Below are 24,088 nucleotides of genomic sequence, written 5' to 3'. Positions count from 1 at the left end.
AACGTTTGGAACTTTCTATTAATAAATGTAGTTAAAATTAAACATATAATTTGCGTACCATTTACAGCGCTGATTCTCATTAGCCTTATTATTGTACATTATTAATATCAAGAATCTTTTTTTGTTAATATTTAAATATTTAAAAGTATATTAATGCTATTTTACCTTATTCTTGATTTTCCTTCGTATTTTCTTCAGAGATTTCTCCTCTTGTTTCGTCAGAGGAAGCTTTGTGGGCACAGGATATCCTTCGGCTATCAAAGTTCTCTTCTCTTCCTCCGTCAATGTCAACACTCCGGTAGATCCTTTCTGTAATGTCAATCGCATATAAGTGCATCACGCTAATATACTAAATCAATAGATATGACAGCAATAATGGATCCTTCTTTTGCAGAGGCAAGAATAAAAATAGGAGAGAAGAGCGAATAAATATAATATGGAACTCATCCATAAAAGAAATTTTAAGTTTGTTAGTCACTGCTGACCGTAATGCGATTGCGTAGATTGATAAAAGATATAGATCGCGAGAATAAACAAAAGCAGGGGATATACATCATAATTTAGAATATTAAAAAAATATTCGTAAAATTATTTAATAAAATTGTTTAACAAATAAAGTTAAGGCGACTTTATTTATTAAGACGTTTAATAAATAAAGCTAAGGATATCAAGGATAAGAATTGCGTTATTTATAGATCACTGACTTTTTTAAGCGCAAAGTATTTATAGGTTCTACGTAAAACATTTCCATATTGATAGCAAAAGTATAATGGGATTTTTTTCACGCAACCGTGAAGATTGAAGATAAATTTTTCCCAAGATTTTCTTTTCCAATATTTCTCATTTTAATTCTGTGCCATTTACTTATCATTCAACTCGTTTAATCATAATTCACTAAAAGTCGTTGGCGTTCAATTCTTCAGAGTGTGTCTTACCGGCTGAGAGGAAATCAGATGCGTATGAATGGGTTGCCTGGTGGTGTGAGTGCCGTTGGTGACGTAAAGCCTCGGCCCCAGCAAACCTCTGAGATTCTGCGTACACGTTTGGGAATCTCGGCGTTCCGGCGAACAGGAAGCGGAAGCGGTACCCTCGCTGTCGGAGCTTGCGCTGCTGGGCGGCGTGGGCGGCAAACCCTGTCTCGACGCACGCAAGGTCGCTTCCTTCCCTTCGCAGGCTACGCCGTACTCCTCAATCTCCATACTCTGAAAACAAGCGATAGTAACGATGATAATAACGATGATGATAAACTAATAGAATCAATTAATTTCGATAATGATATGGTAGTTAGAATATAATATTTTATTAAAACTAAAATAGCACGTAGTTTGCGATATAAGTGCAATTAATTTCGAATTTATATGTATAAATCATCAGCCTCCTAAGATTAAGTACGCCGAGCAGTTGCCTTCTCTATTCTTTGTTATATAATAAATTCTCTATTCTTCTGTTATATAATAAATGTCATTTAGTTTTTTTACTTACTTCTAATTCTCACTTAAAGTGAGTCTATATTTAACTATTGTCTATATATATCTTTTTCCACGAGTATTTTTCAATTGTTAGGATGGATATAGATAACGTGAAATGAGTAAGACAACTTAATATTGGGGTATTTTATCGTTCGAGAACGATTTGTGAACGGCACAATATTGATTCCAGTTTAGATACCTGATAGTACTCCTCGTCGTCCTCCTCACTGTCACTCGTATGCGAGAGTTGGGTTTTGGCAAAATGAAGACTCTGTGTCGACACCATTGTTATCGTGCTCTTATCGTCCACCATATCGCAACTCGGCTGACAAGGCGCGCAGGGACTTGCCGGCGCGCTGATAGGTTCGCCCTTGATTTCAGGACACTCGTTATCTTCAGGTACTAAGTTGTCCCTCTTGAGAATTACGCACGAGGTAGAGGACGCCGTCAACGGCGACGACGACGACGATTCGATACGGTTCGAGGTGCTGCTTATCGAAATAGCCGGAAAACATTCCTCTTCCATATCTGAAGCAAATTTCCTCGATAATTTGAGAAATGCTATAGGCCAGGAATACGATAAAAATATTTATTTTTCTCAAAAGGATAAAGATCACATTCTGTATTTTTTTCTTACCGTCAATTCTGCTGCGCATATCGAGAGATTTATGATCCAGATTGGCGAAATCGATGGAGGAACTAGTAGTCACTGCGGTAGAACCAACTGCACCAGAACACGAATTGGGAATATGAGGATTATCTTCAGGCGTTGTCGGACTCGGCGGGGGACTGGGAACCAAAAGACTGTAACTATGCTCGGATTTTATTGGTCGTGGTCCTCCGAGAGCTGCATCTGTCATTAGGCGATCTCTTAGGATCACACTGTCCCTTTGGCACACAACATTGCCCCAATCCTCTTCTTTGGTGTTCATTAGGACATCCGGAGTGATCTACAATAGAAACAAAAATTTGTTGATCGTAAAAATATTTTCTTAAAATCTTAAGATAAAAATAAAATAATCTTAAGATAAAGATAAAATAATCTTAAGATAAAGATAAAGAATTTGAAGAAAAATTCTATAGAGAAGATGAAACATCTCTCAGAGTAAAGATATATAGAAAAAACAGTTTTGTTAAAGTATCTAAAAATTTGATCAAATACAGATTTGAAAATAATTTTGCTAAATTTAGAATAATTGTATAGGACATTCAAATTAATTATTAAAATTATATACTAGATTCAAAATTTTTGCAGTATTATCATCATGTTTAAATGTTTTACATAATTATTTTGATAATCTAATAAAATTATTTTCCTGTATCTGGCCAAATTTTTATATATTTCAGCAAAGCCGTTTTTTTTCACGTAGAAAAATAAAAGATTGTTTAACAATTTGTAACTTACATAAAAACGAATTAACTTCTTATTTATCATCTTATTAGACTTTTTTGGGGAATAAATATAATTTTTATATGAAAAGAGAGAGAGAGAGAGAGAGAAAATAAATTATTGCAATGGTCTACATTAGGTATTCCTGAAAGGATAGACCGTCAAATTTTGAGAATATAATTTCTATTTGTTTTAAAAATGAAATAGATTCGCTCGATGTTCTTAAAATCAGACGGTCGCGACCGGCGCGATTTGAGTTGAAGGAAAAAGAACGAACTGAGATTAGAAATCGACCCTGCATGAAATTTCACCACGAACGTACGACGCGAGTCAATGGACACGGGGAGGGGTGTCCGCGGCAGTGTCCGCGGTTGTCAATGGTTGCCGCCCGTCGTCTCGCGACGAGGTGTCAAGGACCCCGCGTGCTTCTAAAATTATACGCGAGCGTTCCGCGAGCGGTCACACGTAAGCGAAGGAGAAGGGCGCTCAAGTCGAGCGGTCAAGTTGAAGGTCGGCCGTTACCCGTAAGTCCATGAGGTTTGCCGCTGGCAGCAACTATACTGCTGCCTCCTTCTGCGACTTCTTCGGGGACCCTACCAGCCGACCCAGCAATGCGGAACCCGGTCCCAAGGTCAAGACGGATCTTTTCGTCTTTCGCTAACGACGCTGTTGCTACCAGCTCTATTCAGCTTCTCGCTTCGCTGCCGCCTCGCAGTTGGTATATATAAATATATATGTATATATATATATATATATATATACACACACACACGCGTGGTTTTCCTTTAGCCGCGAACTTCCCCGTTATGCACGGCTTGCTCCGTATAAGCAAATCCGGCTACAGAAAGGTATGTTTGCACGATGATTCGAGCGACGACTGTCCGATGCGTTTATAATACAGCTCAATGAAGATAATTTACTAATTTAAGAAGCGTGAGATGACGCTTCCGAGCACATTTCCGATGCCGATTACTTCATATATGCCTGTTACTAAACATTTCTTTTGAATTAATTTAAAAGTAATATTTTTATCGATTGGACATTTTAGTAGAAAATTGTGTTTTACTTTTCTTCTCTCCATTCATCCTTCCATTTGCCTTTTTTGTCTCCTATTCTTCTTCTTCGTTCTACACCGTGGTTCCTCTGATTCAAATGGGAATGTAGCAATTTTCCGCAAGTGGATAATTAGTTACAGTGGAACCATTAGTAACCAACAACCCGGAACTTAAATCTCACGAGACGTCTTTGCTTTCCCTTACTATTCTTTTGTTTCTATTACACAAACCTTTCTCGCGAAGGTTTATTATTACCGACTATCCTCGGTATTATAATCCTTCAAAGATTGAAAGATAATAAAGTATTCGGTCTACGAGAAAAGAAATCGTCTCACTGGAGTAAAATCAAAACACTTTACTTGCGTTCCGCCGCGAAATAATTAAAAACGCATCTGGCCTTATTCTCGATCTTTGAGATATCTCGCATCCATAAAAGCCTGCCGGCTGCAGCAATGCGGAAGTCGATTCGCAAGGTCACGGCGCTACTCTTCCCTTTCCTGTTCTTTCCTTTTCTTCATCTTCTTCACGATCCTTTTTTTCTTTTTTTTCGTCCTTTTGCCCTTCGTCATCGCACTCCGTTATGCTCCGGTCGCGCGGCCAATGCTTATCTTCCATCCTTCCATCCGTCTCACTTCCGGCGGAAGCACGTCCGTAACGGACACAATCCTTCTCGTTGTTTTTTTTGGAGATATACAGCAGAGAGTATATATACATCCCTTTTTGTAATGATCGATGCTTCTCGTGTATCTATGGTTTTTTAAAAAAATGTGTCTTATCATTTATTATCACTTGCGTTTGGGTTTTCCGCCTCTGTCTTTACAAACGTTAAAGACACTTGTAATCGCTCGCGTGAATCATCGTAATAAATTTCTTCGTAAAGTGATAAATTAACAGATGTAATTTTCCTCGTAACGGACGTAATGCCACGAGCTTCTCTAAGCAATAGAAAAAAAACTGCGACCTTTTCAACATTCGTACTATTTTTATTGCGCAATTCTACTGTGAGTAAATTTATCGACAATTTCTGTGCCGTTGAATTCGCACAATAATCGTAAGTCTGTTAATCCTCTCGAGGAAATTGCTTGGTTCTCAGCTCACCAGATAATCAATTCTTAGAGTAGATATAAGATATGTTGCTTGAATTTATTCTCATAGATTAAATAATATATTATATTAACATATTATTTAACCTATGAGAATTATATTAATAATTATATTATAATTATTAATATATATATATATATATAAAATAATAATATAAAGTAAAACATTTATAATAAAATATATTATAGAGATAATTTATTATTAATTGTGAACACACAAAGTCAATGTCAAAGAATTTGCAGCTAATTAGTCCTGGCAAGGGCTTATATGCTAACGCGCAATACACGAATCGGAAGAGCGTGCCGTCACTAATAAATTAAAGATAACCAAACAATTAATTATTGATTTTTCATTGGTGTACCGTTATTCGGCGTATCCTGACAACACAGTATGTTATTTCCGTTGGAGATCAAGTCCGGAGGGACGGCGCTTCTGTGCGTGCCTCCGGGATAGGAATTCCGATTGAATTTCTCCGCCGCAAAATTGCAACGTAGCGATTGATATTAACTAACTGTGCGGCGCAATACGGGAAGTGGATCGAGCACGGGGTTCGGGCTTAGCAATTTTCGCGACGAGTTATTTCGCTACGGCGGCATTATATTATTTCCTCGCTGTCCTCGAGAAAGCGCGGGGCCTCGCACAATCGCTTCGATTGCTCATTTTCTCAAGTACGATTATTATTATTATTATTATTATTATTATTATTATTATTATTATTATTATTACCGTTTGCCTCTCCCCGTTATTGTGGGCGAGCGTGTTACGAGCGCTGTTAATATCGCAACTACAACTAATTGAGGAGATACCCGACGGGACGTGCGTTCGTGCGTTTCAGCCGTGCTTTTTTTGCGCTTTCTGTGATTTGATATTAAATACGCATATGCAACATTAACACGCTTCACACTCGCGGGAAAATATAATTCTGCTCTCGCAATCTGGGATAAATTAATTCCACGAGGCGCATCCGCGGCGATCCTTCGCGGCCCGGACGAGCGCGGTGGTAATCCGCGATAAAGGCGGTCGCGCGAAGTTATGCCAATTTATTAACAGAACTGACCTTTCCACTTGTCGATTCGACGCTAAACTTCGATGCACGGGTCGAAAAGCAATTGTGCGCCGGTGCATTGAAGGCGCATACACAGAGACGGAGACGGAGACTCCGTGGGTAATGCACCGGAGAGAATTGCAGTGGCATGTTCGAGCGGTGTTTCAAAAGCTGCGATACATATGAATGAGAACGGGGATCGTAAAAGCGCATTGTGTGTGTAACGCGAAATAAAAATTTCGTGCCGTTTCTATGCTGCTTAAAGCACACGTCACTTGTAATCGCTGTTTGCGCGCGTGGAACCGAGAATCGCGAGACGTGAGCGCTACGTTTAATTATTTTTTTTCTTTCTTTTTTTTCTTTTTTTTTTTTTTGAAATGCCTGACACGAGAATTTTACGCGAGATGTCTGAAATCATAATTTTCACGAGAATATTAATTATCGCGAGAATTGTAGAACGTTATTAAGAAAAAAAAAAAAAAACAAACAAACAAACAAACAAACAAACATCGTCCAGCACGATCGCGTTCGACATCTGCGCACGACCGTGTTATCGTCAGCGGATAGAAGACATAAATTGCCAATAAAACAAGGCGATAACAGTCCACGATAAATTAAATCTCCAATGGAAATACGTCGTAAAAGGCACGACCCGAATATTTGTTATGCTCCGCGTAATGTCCGCGACACCCATTGCATCCCGCCCGGTAAAACAATTCAATCCGTTTTGCGATTGCGAAATCGCTTACGTCGGAAATCCTCGCGCAGAAATTCGCATTGCGAAGACACTGCGGGAGGGTCAACGGCACGCACCGGCCGAATATCTAATTACGCTAATGCAAAGCCCAAACGTACGGGACATCAGTGTGACTGATGTGACGGCAAACAAACAAATATTTTCCCGGCGTTACTACATTGTAAGTAAAGGAAATCATCTGTCGCGTGTGACTGAATTGTCCCGTTCTTTTTCTCTTCAACAAAGCGAATTTCTCGACAATTTTCGATTGTTTGTAAAAATTTGCGGCTGCCAGTGTTCGCCACATGTATGTCAGGAAAAACGTTTGATTAAATTTATTCAACGGACGAAATCATTTCTTACATATGTCGATATTGTCTTATGTCAACGTGAAAGAAAATATCTTAAATGCCGGGACTGACTGACAGGACATTCCGAATATCACTTGATAAAGATGATCGAGTTTCCATTCGTGATATTGTTATGAAAGCGGCTGTTTGAAGCTAATTATTATCGTAATGTGTATTCAGCTGTAGTATGTTTACATAATAGATTCTATTGTTAGCTATGCGTTACCAATATATACATTAGATTATATAATTTCGTATTTGAAGATATAATGGCAACATAAATAATAGAGCTCGTGTCCTCGAAGATGTGTTTCGACCAGTCATGGTGATCACTATTTTCAAGCACCAAGACGAAATTCACCATTATAGACGAATAGGTCAATCCAGGTCCAGGATTCTAGTCGGCAGGGGAGGGTGTATCTCAACGGTGTCTGGCTGCCTCGACGAAGTCACGAAAAAAGGTGAACGTCCTCGAGTTCCATCCGAACCATCCCGTCACTTCGTTTACTCCCCACCATGGCCGACGACGAGCGACGACGCCGGCGACGGCGACAGGTCTCTCTCTCTCGTGGCGAATTGCCATTACAACTCGTTTCAAAACCAGATCCCTTCCTAACAGGTACTACCGTAGCCGTGAACCTTCTCAGGAAAGTCGAGAAACTCTAGAAAGCTTCGGCCACCCGAGCCCGGTCGAGAAACGACGACGGGATCGAGTGACGCCAATCCGAGCTATTTGTTTTGAAAAGTTTCGCGCGTATGCAAAAATAATTCGTATTAGTTCAACAAATTCCAACGACGGCGAAGTAGCCGTGCGATCTTTCCTTCGCGAAAAGCAAAAATTAAATATATAATTAAATATATATTAAATATATATGCAAAATATATGACGATTGACAGCCACGCGAATTCAAAAAAATATGCCCACGGCCTGTGGGTGTTAATTTCGAACTGATTTTAACATTTTAATAAATTGTAATAAAATAAAATTAATAAAAGTCACGATAAAGACTCCCTTACATCGCACGCGCGAATATAATTGCGCGATTAAAACTTATTCGATCATGTTCCGAATTATTTTTATGACTGGTAGTTTGTTGAAGTAAATAAGATTGAGTACATTGATCGGTGAATGAATCGAGTGACTTCGTAAGCGCGATTGCCGCTTAGTAAGGCATATTTACGGCTGTTCCCAAGATTTCGAACGAGTTCTCACGTACGACTTAGAATTATTTACGTCGATCTTTACTCGTCTTCAAGGCAGATAGGACAATAATTTACCTGCTGGAACGTTCCGTCCAAGATCAACAGGTAGTTCTGCTCGGCAGATTACATAGGAGATTACATAGGATAGGGACTAAAAAGTGCTGTGCGTACATCAGAGATGGAATATATTCTTATAGGCGATAAAGAAAAAAAAAAAAAATATTTGGCTGGTTGCTCATTGCATACCAATGGCATGGTTTGCAAACTTTGCTCACTCACGAAATGACGCGACGTGTTTCTATAGTTCGATGATATTACGTAAATTTTCAAGATAAAACAGAATAGAGATAGATATTCAGGATAAAAACAAAAATAGCAAATGGCGTATAGTAACGCCGAGACTTTGTAACTGCGTTAAATATATATGTAATATTTGATATGTACTATCGCTTGACGAGTTTATTACTTTCTGTTACTGTGTCCAAGAATGGAACAATCAACGACGATAATTCGAATCGAATGTAGAGGACCATTCTCTCCGTATGCCTGTGGCCTCGAGATATATCACTACATCGATTAGTATTTGAATCCGAGAGGCCAATAAAGGTAGCGAATGGCTTATTGGGCAACACAATAAGCCTGCGATAGAGTCAAAAGATTTAATATCGCAAAGTCAATTTCAACTACTGTTGTTGCTGGCTGTTACAAAAATACATGAGACGAACACTCAAGAAAACGTAAATTGATTAAAAACTTTGAAATTGTTGAAACATGGAAAATTTACGTCATTCCATGGATTTGAATTTGAGATAACTGCAATTATTTTTGTTTTTTCAATTACCTTTGATAGTCGTGGGAACCATTGAATATAAATATCGTTTTCAATTCAATTTTGAAGACATTTCTAATTCTGAGCATGCACGGTGACTTGTGAAATGCTTCACAGATACGATTGTATTGTATACAAGAACTCTTGGGAACTTGCGTATAATTTGGAATCGTTCGTGTAATTATAAAGTATGGGTCAAAGTGCCTGCAGGTTGCTTTTATGTAACTAACTTTATCAATAATTGGTGATTACATGCAATATTCAGATCAATAGTTCATTATAATAATATTATATGTCAAGGACGCAAATTAATTGGTTTCTATCAGTTATATAATAACATAGTTTTAATCACTAGTAGTATATCACACACTATTTGATTTTTCTTTATTTGTCCCCTTTTTATCTTTGTCAAACATATCAACAAATCTTTTTCTCCGTAATCACTAAGTTATCTAATTGTAAGATACCAGATACTTTCTTATGAACTCATTACACCTATTTTTTTATTTACAAAATTATGAAAAAATTATAAAAAAATTAGTCTTTAGATAGCATTTTAATACAAAAAATTTTACAATGACTTAAAAACTTAGATTAAAAATTATTTAAATATAAAATAGAAATGTATTTTAATAAAAATGTAATTAAGAAATAATGACAAAAATGTAATTAAGAAATAATAATAAAATTTCATTTTTTTATATTAAAACATTTAAGATGATTTATGTAAAGTTTCATTGTAATACAGAGATTCGTTCGTCAATTCGTTGAAATTTTGTCATTATTTCTTAATTACATTGCATCATACTTTTGTTCATTTATTTAAGTAATTTTTAGTTCAGATCCTAAATTGCCGCTAAACTTTTTATTATTTTTAAATATAATTTAGAATAATTTGTAAGTTTTTCATAATTTTTTCACTGTAAATATAAAAATTATAAAATTATAAAAATTATAAAATTATATTATAAAAATAGGTATAATATATCCTTAACTTTGTTACTATTTTTTATTTAATGTAATATTTCCTATATTATTATTCGGTAAATATAATTCAAATAATTATAGAAAGATAAGAAATATAGCATATATAATTTAAAAGTCTTCTTAAATTCTTCTAAGCAAATTCCTCAGCGATAGTAATCTACAACATTGAAATTAATGACTCGGACAGAAATACATTTTGTCTAACTGAATTTAATAATCAATGTTACAGTATCTTATCAATTTGACTTATTCTATGTATTATATATGTTTAATAAATAAAACATGAAATTCCGGGAAATCCTACTTTCCTTGAAAACACAATAAAAAAAAAAACTTGATAATCATTATTTGCGTAGTATTCGCGGCATGCATACTTATTTTGCTAAATACAACAGAGCAAAATAAACTTCAGCGAAGTGAGCTCTTGGTGTACACGTGGGTGCATACGTGGATAACAGTTGAGTGAATAGGTGACATATAAATCGACGCCGATTATCAACTAGGTCAGACGAAAGTAAGGAGTAAGTTCCTAAGTAAGAGGTTTCGAAAAGGGCGACGCAACGAAGGAAGTCAACGAAGACGTGGTGCGCGATGGCGGACGTAGCTGATAAGAGCTTATCATCGTACGCGTAACTATTCAGCACTGCTGATCCCGCCCGGGCCACCGTTCGCTTTATCGCCGTTATACCTGCGGACGAATCGCTCGCGTCTGTTTAACACGCCCGATAAATGCGCGCCGCATCGGAAAGGGGAAAAAAAAAAAAAAAAGTCGCGCCTGGCGACCGACCACTTGCATCACCGGTTACGCGAGAGGCTTGTCGAGATGAGCTTGGATTTAGGTAAAATGAACTAGGATCCACTATTCTTTCTCAAGCCTACAACGAGCCTATAATTTTATAATTTTATCAAGTTAATAGAAAGTTAGATTAGAAATTAAAATGAAGTAAAGCAGCTTGTTATTGATGATGTGAAAGTGTCTGAAAGATCAGAGGAGGAAATAGAGATATTCATTTTTCTAATGTTTTTTTGAAACTATAATATCTTAGAAAATTTTTAAATACCTCGAGAGATTTTTTTTTCTACCGCACCAATAAATCCTCGTATCTCTTATAACTTTTATCGAAAATCTTTTATAGGAGGCTCTTGAGGCTACTATGATAACGCACATCGCTATAATACGAGTCGAATTCAATATACAGCAACGAGACTGCTTAAAGCAACGAGAAACAGAGTGGAGTCACCGCCTTAAATAACGTACGACGATGGCATCGACGAGACCTACATAGATGAAATTATCGTGCACCAGAAACGAGTTCGAGGAGGAAAGATTTGTACGCCCTTATGAAGAATACCAACATTCCGGAAAAAATTTTTGACTGACCTATCGGCGAGCAATCAACAATAGATTAGCTTAACGGTGTATTAGCGCCGAGATAAAAATATCTTAAAGTGAAAGATCTGAAGAATGAGTAGAATTTTCCCTGATTGGTTTTATTGTGTTAGTATCCCTTCTTAGGGATACTGACACAATATTATTTCTACATATGTTATTTTTAAAGTAAAACTGCAACAATTTAGAAATATAAATCTACAGATTCCAAGAAGAAATATATGTGTTTGGAACAAATCACCAATCGTCAGAGGGTTTGTAATCGTGACGGTTTTATCTTCATTCTTCTGATGAGAAGTTGCAGCGTCGATAACAGCGGAAAAGCTAAATGGAATTCTAAAGTCTCTCGGTTTTAAATTTTCAAGTTCTTACCGGGAGAGAAAGAGAACAATTCGTTGTGCAACGTAGAATCTCGGCAAATCGTTACGGGAACGCTGAACGAGATATCACGCTCTATTGGATCGATATTATTTTTCGTGTCGGCATTCGACTTTCCGTTTAAGAGAGGATGAAATATTTAATTACATAAATACTAATGATTACAGAAAAATTTTCTTTTGTTTGAAGTAATAGATTTTATTTGTTAAAGAGTTAATTTTACGGGAAAAAAACAGTTTTAAGGCTTTAAGGCTTTACAAAATATGGCGAAACACAGTTTTGAAAAATAATTTTGTTGGGCCATCGAAATAATTATCTAGGATATTTAAATTAATTGTTAAATATAAAAAATTGTAAAAATGTAAAAAAATTTTGCAGTATTATCATTTTGCTTAAACGTTATGATTACATTATAATAATTGTGATGGCCGAACAAAATTATTTTTGACATCTATACCAAATCAGACTTTTAGATCTTTCAACAAATCCTTTCTATGCACACATACAAGTTCTAATCAACTTTTCATTCTTCATCATTATCTTGGTTCAAAGATAATCAGTTCTTAATATCTAGTCGATGGATGGCGACTAATGGATGATAATGAACGGATAAGCGAGCGTCTGTCATTCGAGACGAAAGCAACGCGGCGCGTTGCTGATGAATATGCGATTGTAATCGCGACGGATTATTCGAGAGAATTTCTTCTCCGTTATTTTATAAATCGCACAACCGTTGTTTCTCGTTGTTTTACCTCGCGTGAACTCAAACGGAGCGTATCTTTTTTCTTTTTTTTACACGAAAGATCCTCTCTCGATCGGTTATAGATCTGTGTGACGGATTGCACGTGCGAATTTTTGCGTTCATTCACGAACCGCAGGCGCCGCGGCAATAACAATAATAGTTCCGTGCCGGTTGGTAATCAAAAGATTGAGAGTCGTTTGTGTTCAACTGACTGAATGGTGGCAGCTTGTAACAGCTATAATACAGTGAGTGAACGTTGAGCGCGATAACTGCGAGAGATTATTTATTCGAACGATGTAAAATCACGTTAGAATATTTTCTCGCGGATCATCTAATTTTCTCAACAGCATTGTGCGCATTACGTGAGACAGCCCTACCCTTCAATACAACGTATTTGTATTCCTGTTCCTGTTCTCGAAGGACATTTAATTTGATTAAGTGTTACAAATTTGCCAATCTGCATTTTCTCATCCGGATGACGCAATCGTTTGCAGAGTTCAATATTGTTGCAATCTCATACACGATATCAAATTATCTTTCGTATTTTTACAAACTCCCTTTACGAACTCTCCTCTCTACAAACATACGAGTGACTGAAGAAACGACCTTCGACATCCCAACGACGATAGAAACGAATCAGAAATTATCTACCATCTTGTATAATGCGAGGAGTTATGCAACTGGAGTTTGTCCTTGCATTAACGAATTTGTAATTTTATAGAAAACTTTTTCTTTTTTCTAAAATTTATTTTTATTCTTACTCTTTCTAAAATTTATTTTTATTCTATTTGTTTCGTATATCAGGAGACACGTTAGACACGGTAGTGTCTCGGGTTATATTATCGGGTATAATATATAAACTTTTTCACTTTGTGTCCAAAGAAAAATATTTGTTTCCTTTTGAAAGTAAGGACACGTTTTAAGAAGACACGTTTTCCTTTGAAAACGGAAAATCCTCTATAGCTCGGCCATGTATCGTGCCATTACGTGCTTACAGAAAGAGAGAGAATAGCTTCGCGCGCAGGCGTGCGCGGAAGAAAAGTTTACGGTTACGCATATACAAAGGTAGAATCCCGCACCTAACGGTGTTATGCGAACGGACGATAAGAACGCCAGAAACGGTAAGAACGTGCAACAATCGCATCCCGTGCGAATCGGTCAACTTTTATTGTTCACTCGTACAACGTATCTCCAAAGAATTCAAACTTATATTATAATACGATCATTTATAAGTTATTTCGTAAATTACATTTTTTAGTAGAAACGATCCAAGTCCTTTCCGTGTTACGGCATAAAAATGTTACGATCAAGAAGTTACGAGGATATCCTCGTCACTCATAAGCGCGGCGATGCGGATCTGGAATGTCGAAGATCACCAATCCGGTAGCCCCGATTAACTGTTTCAGAGATCGACGCGATAAAAAAAAGAAAAAAAAAAAAAAGAAAAAGAAAAAGAAAAAAAAAGGCGCACGAGGAAGTCTCTCCAGAGAGTCGCTCGAGACTTTCTCGTCTCGGTTAACAAGTCGAATACCACCGCTGAGAATTTGATATAGATGTCGAAAGGTCACGCTACGGTGATTTCGTCGCGAATTCTTCCGATCCTTTCCTTCGTCCGCTCGCCGCCGTGAGCTAAGCCGCGGCGTAATGAAGAAGCGAACGGGGAAGCGAAGCGTGCAAATAAACGGGAAGCCGGGAAAAACAATAATTATTTTCGTGCCACGGTCGTTCGGAATCGTGCCGTGCTCGGCGATAAGGAAGTGTGCCGCTAGAAAATGAGCGATCGCCAATCGGCAATTGGCGTTTTTCTTCTTCTTCTTCTTCTTCTTTTTTTTTCTTTTCTTTTCAAGAACGCTCGGCGACGATGTCGCGAAGAAATCGAGGAGCCGAGGAGGAGTTCCGCTCACCTGGGCGGAAAGCTGATCGAGAGGGAATTCTATTTCGGCATGTTTGTCTGGGATAGAAAGTCGACTCGTAGAAACCGACGACGTTCGAGACTCGCTTAGTTTAACGACGTGTCGCTGCTTTTGAGAAGAAAGATGCGTGATACATATCGCGTACGGCGAGTTGTCAGGTCATAAAATTGCGCGTGATTCATCCATATCACCTTGAGTTATTTCCTACTTTCCATAGTCAGCAGATAAAATTCTTGAGAGGAACAGTTTTTTTTTTTAACGAGAAAGAAATTGCCGTTGTCGGGAATTTGTTTAGAAGATTAATGGTACGCGGTGAAAAAAGAAAAATATATTTACTTGTTTTCTACGCTTATCTTTAAAAAAAAAAAATTGATTCGGGTTGAATGAAAAATGAACGCTACTCAAGTGTTGTGATACTTCGACACTCACCTCGTTTCTCGGAAGTTACCCATTTTTATATAATATTTGCTATATGAAGAGATGAATGTCGCAACATATCGTTTCACTATTGTGTTCCCACTCTTCTATGTTTCCGGTGTTGCGAACTCGACATATTCCTGCTTCCGGTTTTGGGCTAGAAGGCAACCAACCACGACTTTTCTCGTACAGGCATTACTACGGCGATTATTGTGGGTGTTCTACTGCGACACCATAACTATATTTATCTCTTTACCCTAATTAGATTAGATATGTAATCTTGCTGTTCCGTACGTCACTTTCCATGATAAATAAATAATTAAAATTTCTCAAGGCAACGGTCACATAATCGTTTACCGTCCAAATAGTAATTTATTTTTTTTTTTTATTAAAATTAATTATTAGCGTTGATTTTTTTTATTTAAATAATCTAATCACTTTTAGTTTTATTATTTTACTACACTGATTTATTTAACTCATACTTAAAAAAAACATCGATATGGTAAAATAATATTGTGTGATCGATAAAATGATGATGGAAACAAGAAATTACGATATCGATACGCTTCCTGTTTCTGTTAGGAAATATAATACCCTTTGTTTATGATAACAACGTATCAGCGACATTTTTCTTTCCCGCGCGTGTTGATACAATCGATATTTTTGTGTTACACTGTAAGAAAATTATTTTTGAAGTATTTTCCATTGTGCTTTCTTTCAGGAGACTGATTGAAACGAAAGCTTTCCCATCGGGAGGGCTTTCGATATTCAATTTTTACATTAATGTCACGCTGAGAAATGTTCAAATAAAATGCCTAATACCGTAATAATTTATGAATGTGTGATAAAAATCTGTGATTTCACTTTTGTTTAGAACGTCAGTTACTTCGGAGCATAATTTTCCTATCAGAGCGTGACTACGTCTAAGTTTTCCAAAATACTTTCACAGTATTTGTTTGATTTATGATATTACACTTTCGTAAACGGTAATTTAATTTTATCGCCATCGCGAATCTGTGTATCAATTAAAAAAATTGTGTCAATTTTTTTTCTTTAATGAAGCAGCACGTCCCCACGAGCAACTGCAAGGTATTCAATTCGATACAAGGCTCCGATGTGTAACGCAAAGACTGCTGCTATCAACACTTGCTTGCGTCAGTGGCACCTGCGCAAGCACGACAAACGAGTGAGGAAAATTGCTTTATACCGCTCACGATAAAAAAACCGCAAAATATACGAGCTTAGACACGATTACAAATGTTGCAGCGAAATTACTTTGCACGCCCTACATTTCCAATAACGTAGAAACATTTACTTTGATCACTTGGATCCTTTTATGTAAACGATTGACATTGGCACCGTAAATACGAATTTACAATAAAAATAAATATACGAAAAACAAACTCGAACGAAACTAATAAAATAATAAATTCATAAATGAAATATCATTGTCCAGTAGAAATACTAAAAATAAGCCCCCCTTTGAGATAACACAACGACATACATTGTCAAGGTAATAATGTTTATCGGGACAAGTGTTCTTTAACGTAACAAGACAGATAACGAATTAATTGCAGCTGTGTTACCTCATAATAAACAAAAAGAAAAAAAAAAATGTATTGCAACAGTATCGGTTTATACCGACTCTTCGCGAAAAAGTCTGCGGTAACGATCGATTTCTGATTTGCCGCGCGGAATTTCAGAATCTGCATCGATCGCTCGCTGCCGGTGCATTGCAAACACTCGCTTGCGTTTGCATTTCTACGCCGCGTCGCGTCGGCCGGGTTGTTTTGTCGCTCGCTTCCGCGTAATGACGCTTGATCAATCTCGTTCGCGCCGGCGGCAAATCGCCGTCGTTTTTTTTTTTTTTTTTTTTTTTATTACTAACGAGAGGAAAGTCGGCTGAGCGAGAGATCGATATTTTTAATATCTGGCGCTAGCGATAATCGGTAATTAGGATGATTCATTACGAGCGGCGATTAAAGTCAGCTTAATGCGCCTCTAATGTTGGAAAACGGCGGGCGTTTCGCGGGCGCCCGATCGCGGTTTCTAATCCGCGCCCAATCGCATTTAGCACGCGCGAAATTCCGCTTGATTTTCCTTCGAGGTATCCGCCCGTATCAGCTTAAACGGTTTTATTGGCTGGTATTTGCACGCGCGACGAGCTGTCCGTTGCCTGACGTAATCCCTGCCAAAGGGGACTGACCCTCCCAAATATGATGAGACAGCATTGACATGCATGCGCCGATTCGCCTTTCAATTTCTATTACGACGCTCTCGGCAGTCGCCACGCCGTGTCGAATCGATGCATATTAATAACTCGTTATTATGCAGAAATAATCGAGCATATCTTGAAAATTCGAGAGGAATCAAACTCGAACAATCGCCACGTAAATAATATACTCGTCGTCGACATCAGCGTTCAGATTTTTTTATGCTGTTCAGCAAATTCGGATAAGTGAGACAAAAGAGAAAGAGAGAAAGAGAAAATATTTGCGCACAGCTCTAGTCATAATATTAAGCAAGCGAGAGTTTTCGACTGAATTGAGAAGTAATAATATGTACAGATGCGCTTACGTTACTCTTTTAAAATTATGTTAACTCTGATCCTTTTATTTTCAAACAATCCAAACAAGTTACACAAGTCATTCCTCGTAAATAATGAGAGTGTAACGAAGCGTCATCGTTATTCAATGAGGTAAACATACGTATCAGCGATAAACGTCACGTTTGCTGGGGCCAGTTTTTAGGTCGTCTGGAAAGCGGGTCTGCGAAAATGAATATGTGACAGGCCGCGATCGATAAAACTGTAATTAATATATACAGAAGTACGATTGGCCACCTCTTAGCCTCTTGCGCGACAAGAGGCTAAACGTAGAGCCGCAAGGCTCTTTCGAGTACAGGCACATTGTACACTACAAACTAGCATGCGCATGAGAAAGTCAGTAAACATTTCTATTGAATCTTATCAGTGTTTTCCTGCAAGTCGCAAGCTCGTGCTTTCCCGCGTCTATTGAGCTAAAAAGAATCTGTTATCTTAAAAATACATTAGAGTACCGGGAATAACGTCGCGCAGACGAACTTCCCGAAGGTATTAATAGCTTCGATAATTCTCTGGGAAATCCTCACGAGAAGCGTCGTTAAATATACATTAGGATATACAGAAGGAGAAACGTTGCTCGATGTTTCGAAAAGTGTATTCCTACGTTTCGCGTTTGGTGGTGTATTAATGGCTGTACATACGGGCGGCAACGATAATCGAGATGGATAATCTTCGCGAGAGATGTGCGCCTATGAGTATTTAGTTAGAAACGATGCGAGAATTATTTGCACAGGTGCGCAAACTTATTATAATACTTTACTGCCCAAATACATAGGCTACATAATGCCGCGAGTACGCGCTCGAGTGGCGCTAATCTTTCCATCAAGGTGTTTGCGAGGCGCAACTCAACTGTGACGATACATTCGAATGTATTCGAATGAACGTATTCGAATGCATTTGTGAAAAGATGTGAGAAGATAATAGTCGTTATCGTTGTTGTGCAACAGAAGAAGACGATGATCAAACCGGTGAGATGAAATTAATTCGAGTCGTCCGCGAGACGATGGTATCTGCCGCATTGACTGACGATTGAATTTATTTCCAACTTGGGATTGGTCATGTGTATCGCTGACCTTCTAGGAAACGATAAAAATACCGGCGTAGCTGCGTCGTCGCTTCGGGGACCTGCGAAATTACTTGGCGAACACGTGAAGCTAGCGGGCGGCCGATAAGAGGAACAATAACTAATAATAAGTACACATCCAACGCGGGGCGAAGCGTAAAATGGCAGCGGCCGCATGCGAATTGGCATTTATTCGCCGGCGAGAAAAGACGCCGACGCCGAGGCGTAATGACGACGGAGACGCGACGCGTTAATGATTAGGATTAATTTGTCGGCGATGCGACGAGGTCGGCCCTCGCGTGCCGCGGAAAGAAAATTCTGACGTGAAAGGGACCGAGGAATTGCGACCGTGTCCCATTTTACGCGCCGATCGAAGAGACAAGAACGCACGCTGCGAGAATGAAAGGAGCATGTGCGAAGCCATTGTTGCTGTCGCGAATGCAACGAACGATGAAAAATAGTTTCCGTCGTGTTCGTCGGGACGGTAGATAGATACGTGAGAGCGGCGAAGAATAGACGTGACGATTGTGCGACTGGTGGAAGAATTATCGAAGCTGTGACGTCCGATGTGGCGCTATCATGTAAATTTGTCGGTTTCCTCGTTCCCTTAAGCTTAATTGGCGCAAGTCGCAACCGTGTCACCATAAGCGCAATGATATATGACAATATGCGAGACGCATATGTGAATATATGCGGCCATTATTATTCATAATTCATAAGCTGTCATGTACTTTCTTTGCACTGGGGATATTAAGTTAAAAAAAATATTGCGAGTGATCGGAAAGAAATACATCGTTAAAAAAAAGTAATTCGCCTTCAAATCAGAATTCGTTGTAATAAAACCTTGTTTTCAATGCGATATATTTCAATATTGTATTTTAATTAAAATAGGTATCGTTTGAAAATTAAAAAAATTGCAAATGTGACGTCTCTAACTGTCAAACGTTGTAGTTATCGCGAAGACATATGCAAAAAGGTAGAAATGAATGTATTTTTCAATGACATTTAGTCGATAAATTTATTAAACGTGATGTAAATAAATTATATGTAAATAAAATATATAAATAAAACGAAATTTATAAACTTCTGGGAATAGTGCTGTAAAATAAATATTTTTTTATAAACTACCATATATTTCCACGTATATTTCTATCTACAACACGATAGATAACGCGAACAAAGTTATTTGCTATTTAAAAATATATACTTCACTGCGTCAGTTAATACAGTGTGATAGGCCGTCGCTTATCATCTCTTTTGATCTGACATAAATATTCGAATAAATACGCAGAGGATTGCGAACGTACGGCCCTCAAAAGAACGTAGGCGTCCCTACGTTTCCAACGGAGCTTCCTTTCGTTCGAGATTGTAGAGACGAACACTTTCGCGAGAAGGTACAATGTGCGTCATAGGCGCAACAAATTCGGTGAATGGCATATAATGTTGAAGCGATGAATCATATTTGAATATTTGAAGCGATTTTTAAAGAAAATTTTGAAAAACTAATATGTTTGTTTTTTTCTTAAAAATTCTCGGCTTTTCCATAAAGTCTGTTCCTAAGAATAAATTTTTATATATATATATAAAAACTTTAAATATATTTATTTATATAATTTTATATACATATATATAATTATATAAATAAATATATTTATAAATATATATAAGTTGCGCACTCACCGCTTCGGAGATATAAGACTCCCACAATTCCTTGAGGTCGCCCGCTCCCACGTCGTAGAACGCCATGATATTTCGTTTCCTTTAGCTTTCCGGATAGTGCAAGAAGTTGTCAGGTCAGAGGAACATGGTACTCGCCCATGAAGGACGAAGGAAATTAAACCGCCGACATGCTGTCGCCACGAGAAGGATCCACCGTTCTTTGATAAACTCACAAGCCCCTTGATATCTGAAACCAAAGATTATCTCGTAATCTCGTGATCCGAAATTATTGTGGATATTGTTAATTATTCCTCTTGTTTATTAAATTGAAGAGAAACTCGCGAATGTACGGCGCATTATTTAATTACATTAATAAGATCTTGAGATCTGTGATAGATATTCCATGTGTGTACGTGTTAATATCAAAATTCTTCTTTTAAGATTTTAAAATAGAATCTTGCTGTTCACGGAAAGTGGAAAAAAATAAATTCAAAAGTACATTCAGCAATTCAGTTAAAATTAGATCGAAGAAGAGCGACAGATAAGAATAATGTCGCGAACTTTTGCGGCATGTAAATAAAGATGAAGAAGAATGAAGTGAGAGGCAGAGCGCGTGGCTGTGCGATAGAGTGAAGTATAGGCAAGTCTCGCTCGATTAACAGACAGGCAGGGAAGGTTTAAGGTGTAAGTGTCATTAGGAGATCCAACCGGATGTCCGATGCTGACAGGATCCGGTAAGAAGAATATCGATAAACGGACGCGACTTACACGCACACGCGCACACACAGGCACGTGTGCATCCGTGACCTCAGCGCCGTATGCGATATCGCGCGTGTCGTATTATCTGTCGCGGCCGATTTTGCGTTTAATGCCTTTTGTCCTATATTATGATAGCATAGCATGTATTACAGGCCGCGATCTTCTAACGAGTTCAATGGACCTGTCTTCATGGGCTAAGTATACCAGTCGCGAGATAGACAGACAGATAGATGAAGAGAGCGAGAGAGGGGAGGGGGGAGGGGAGAGAGAGAGAGAGGAATTGCTTCGATTGTTATACGATAATGTAAGTGACAACAACGAAATATTGGGCTGGATTATAATTATGTACACTAATTTGTAATCTCGTCTCTGTTTTTACACGTGCGCCTATCCATCTGTCATCATCCCGTATCCGCAGCTCTTTTTTCAAACAAACGCGATAGTAAAAAAACCGGCTATATATTCGAATGAATTATGTTTTCTGAATCTTTTATAGTTTTATGATAGGTAAAAAATAAATCTTCAGATAAAGAAATATCAAGAGTTATCTTGGAGTACGACGGGGTATCTTGGAGTATGAAGTTCAATTGAATCACTTCCCACATATGTAACAGACGTAATCGTCCAGAAAATCACAGCGGAGGAAACTTATTAGACTACGCGGAGAATTCCAAACAGTTTCGCTCAACGTCGGGAAAAGAAATTAACTTCTTATTACGCCATACGCGGCATAAATCTCTCCTCTAAAATCTGATCTCTCTCTCTCTCTTTTACGACCGTAGGCTTAGATGCTTTTTTTTTACACACTAGATAATGATTCCCGTTAAAAAAAAAAGAACTATCCATGCATAAGGAATTAAGCAGTCTCTATGTGGAGGTTCCTGTTGAAAGTTGATGTTACACGGCATGGCAACGTCATGGCTGATGTTACGAGGATTAAACGCTTCGACGTATTCGTTCGTCGATCGTGCCGCGGAATGTAATCGCGAGGATAATCATCAAAAGAATATCGCGCATTTGATTCTCTTAATAATCCTACATACATATATTATTACGTAGATGCATCATTTCACATAGATGCGAAACAGTTATATAACAAAATGTTAATTATAATGAACGATGTAAATACAGTTATTCTACTCTCTCTCCCTTCAAGCATGCCTTCGAGAATTATTCCAAGCGTCTGCTAATGAGATTAAATTTCACATTTCACGTCAACGCGAAATAACAGATTTCGCTCTTTCGTAGAAGGCGTCGCATCAAACATTTCTGTTCATAACGATAACGTAACAATTCGTTACTTAATGTTTGCGTCACGTATGTCACGCGCCGTATCACGATATCGCTATATTGAAGTCACTTGAAAATTATTTCCGAAGATATCTATTTCGCTACTTCCACGAATAAATCGTCGGCGGAAGGTCACTGATAAACGATATCAAACATCATCGGTTATGCGCGTGTTTTCTTCAAAAGTTTATCTTTTCAATCTCTTCAAAAATTTTCGCGCACATTCTATCCCACTATTTATATATTTATTTTTAGTTTCCTACAGTCTTTTTTCTCGGAGAGAAAAATAACGTCTCGTTCGCGCAAATGTCACTTCCAATGCAATCGTCTGGCTCGATTCGACCGACCTTTCGACGCGCGTACGATTCCACATTAGCAATCGATGTTAATCAAAACTGGTATTTCCGGAGAGAAAAAGAAAGGTATCGATGGACGAGAGTACGGGACCCGCAAGCAAGTTTCTCTCCGTCGCACAACTGCGACGAGCACGTGAAGCACGGTAACGAAACGTCAAATTTATAAATACTATTTTCAGAGAACGTCACGCTACAGACGCGAGGAAAGTTCCGCGAACTAAACTTCAACTTTGATACGCGTGACTCGCACGCTCGTGACGTCAACGAAAAATCACGGTAGAAATATAAACCCATTTAAACGGTAACAATAATAAATATAAGCGCTCGATACGAGCACGCGATATTCTGCTTTCATAAAAGATGACTCGGCCCTCGAGATGCCGCGGGAGATTCATCCCGCGAGGCCCATCGATCGGCGGCCAGGAGTTGCATGTTCCGCGCGCTCGCCGCATTACTCGCCTCGATCTCGCGGCCGAGAATCTCCCGGGAACTCATCGTGTCCGACGTTCTCGGATAGCCGCACGCCCAGCGGTGCGCGTGGTGGTCCCTGGGCGCGATAATAAATCCGGTCGTTGTAATCGGAGCGCACCAGATGGAACGGACCGCCGGCACGGCGGCGCGGCGCGGCGCGTGCACGTGCACCGGATCGCATCCGGCTGTCTGTGCGCGCCGAGTAGCGGTACCGGCGTGCGATGCGAGAACGACGAGAAGAGATCGACGATCGAAAAAGAGGGAAAAAGGAGAAAGAGGAAGGAAAAAAAAAAAAAAAGAAAAAAAGGAGACGCGAGGAAGAGAGAGGAATCGCTGCGCGCGTGGTCATTACTCACCGGATAAAAGACGCGGACGAAGGAACTCTCTCTCGTTGACCTCCGTTGACGGGGGAATCACAGAGGCTAATTCTCTAAGTATGTTACGTTAAGGCACAACACTTGTATACTGATCGTGAGCGGCAGCGGCGGCAGCAGCGGCAGCAGCCCCGGCGACGACGGCTGCGCCAATGAACGCTGGAAGAAAGCGGGACCGGTGGGATCGATAGCCAACACCCGCACTCACGAGTTGTCTCGGAGTTGCCAATCGCGCGTGGAACCGGCTGTTTTGCAAACGCGCACGCATATACACGCAAGCACCGAGCACCGGCACGTCGATTTCCGGCTGGTAGCGCCGGAAATGACGATCCTGTTTGCCGTTTGAAAAAACGGCAGGGTGTGCCAGGCCGTAGGGATACCACCGTCCGACGAGATGCGCGCGGCACGACGTTCTCCGCGAGAATGAATGCGAGATCGCGCACCGGCGGCCGCATGCCGCACGTGCTGGCGCCGTAAGGCACTTCAATCGCCGCCGTTCCACCAAT

At 38.9% G+C, this 24,088-nt stretch overlaps 1 protein-coding gene and 1 long non-coding RNA gene across 2 annotated transcripts in view; both read right to left on the bottom strand.

The window, feature by feature from the left end:
• Positions 1-24,088, bottom strand: part of CrebA (Cyclic-AMP response element binding protein A) — a 27,632-nt gene extending 3,544 nt beyond the window's left edge. The window contains exons 1-6 of the mRNA XM_011640491.3: positions 23,565-24,088; positions 20,354-20,579; positions 2,107-2,419; positions 1,669-1,997; positions 936-1,202; positions 166-309 (exon numbers count right to left, since the gene is read on the bottom strand). Coding sequence (XP_011638793.2) covers positions 166-309; positions 936-1,202; positions 1,669-1,997; positions 2,107-2,419; positions 20,354-20,419 — 1,119 coding nt within the window. The 5' untranslated portion in view covers positions 20,420-20,579; positions 23,565-24,088. The remainder of the gene's footprint in view (positions 1-165; positions 310-935; positions 1,203-1,668; positions 1,998-2,106; positions 2,420-20,353; positions 20,580-23,564) is intronic.
• On the bottom strand, positions 4,468-8,463 carry LOC105428279 (uncharacterized). The gene is made up of 2 exons (XR_967983.3): positions 7,511-8,463; positions 4,468-4,661 (listed from the first exon to the last, which is right to left on the bottom strand). It is a non-coding gene; the product is annotated as an uncharacterized LOC105428279 (long non-coding RNA).

Source organism: Pogonomyrmex barbatus, unplaced genomic scaffold (genome assembly GCF_055798465.1).
Source record: "Pogonomyrmex barbatus isolate J1 unplaced genomic scaffold, ASM5579846v1 scaffold4, whole genome shotgun sequence".
NCBI classification, from domain to species: Eukaryota; Metazoa; Arthropoda; class Insecta; order Hymenoptera; family Formicidae; genus Pogonomyrmex; species Pogonomyrmex barbatus.
Note: the sequence above shows the minus strand (reverse complement) of the source record. Positions and strands in the feature narration are given on the sequence as shown.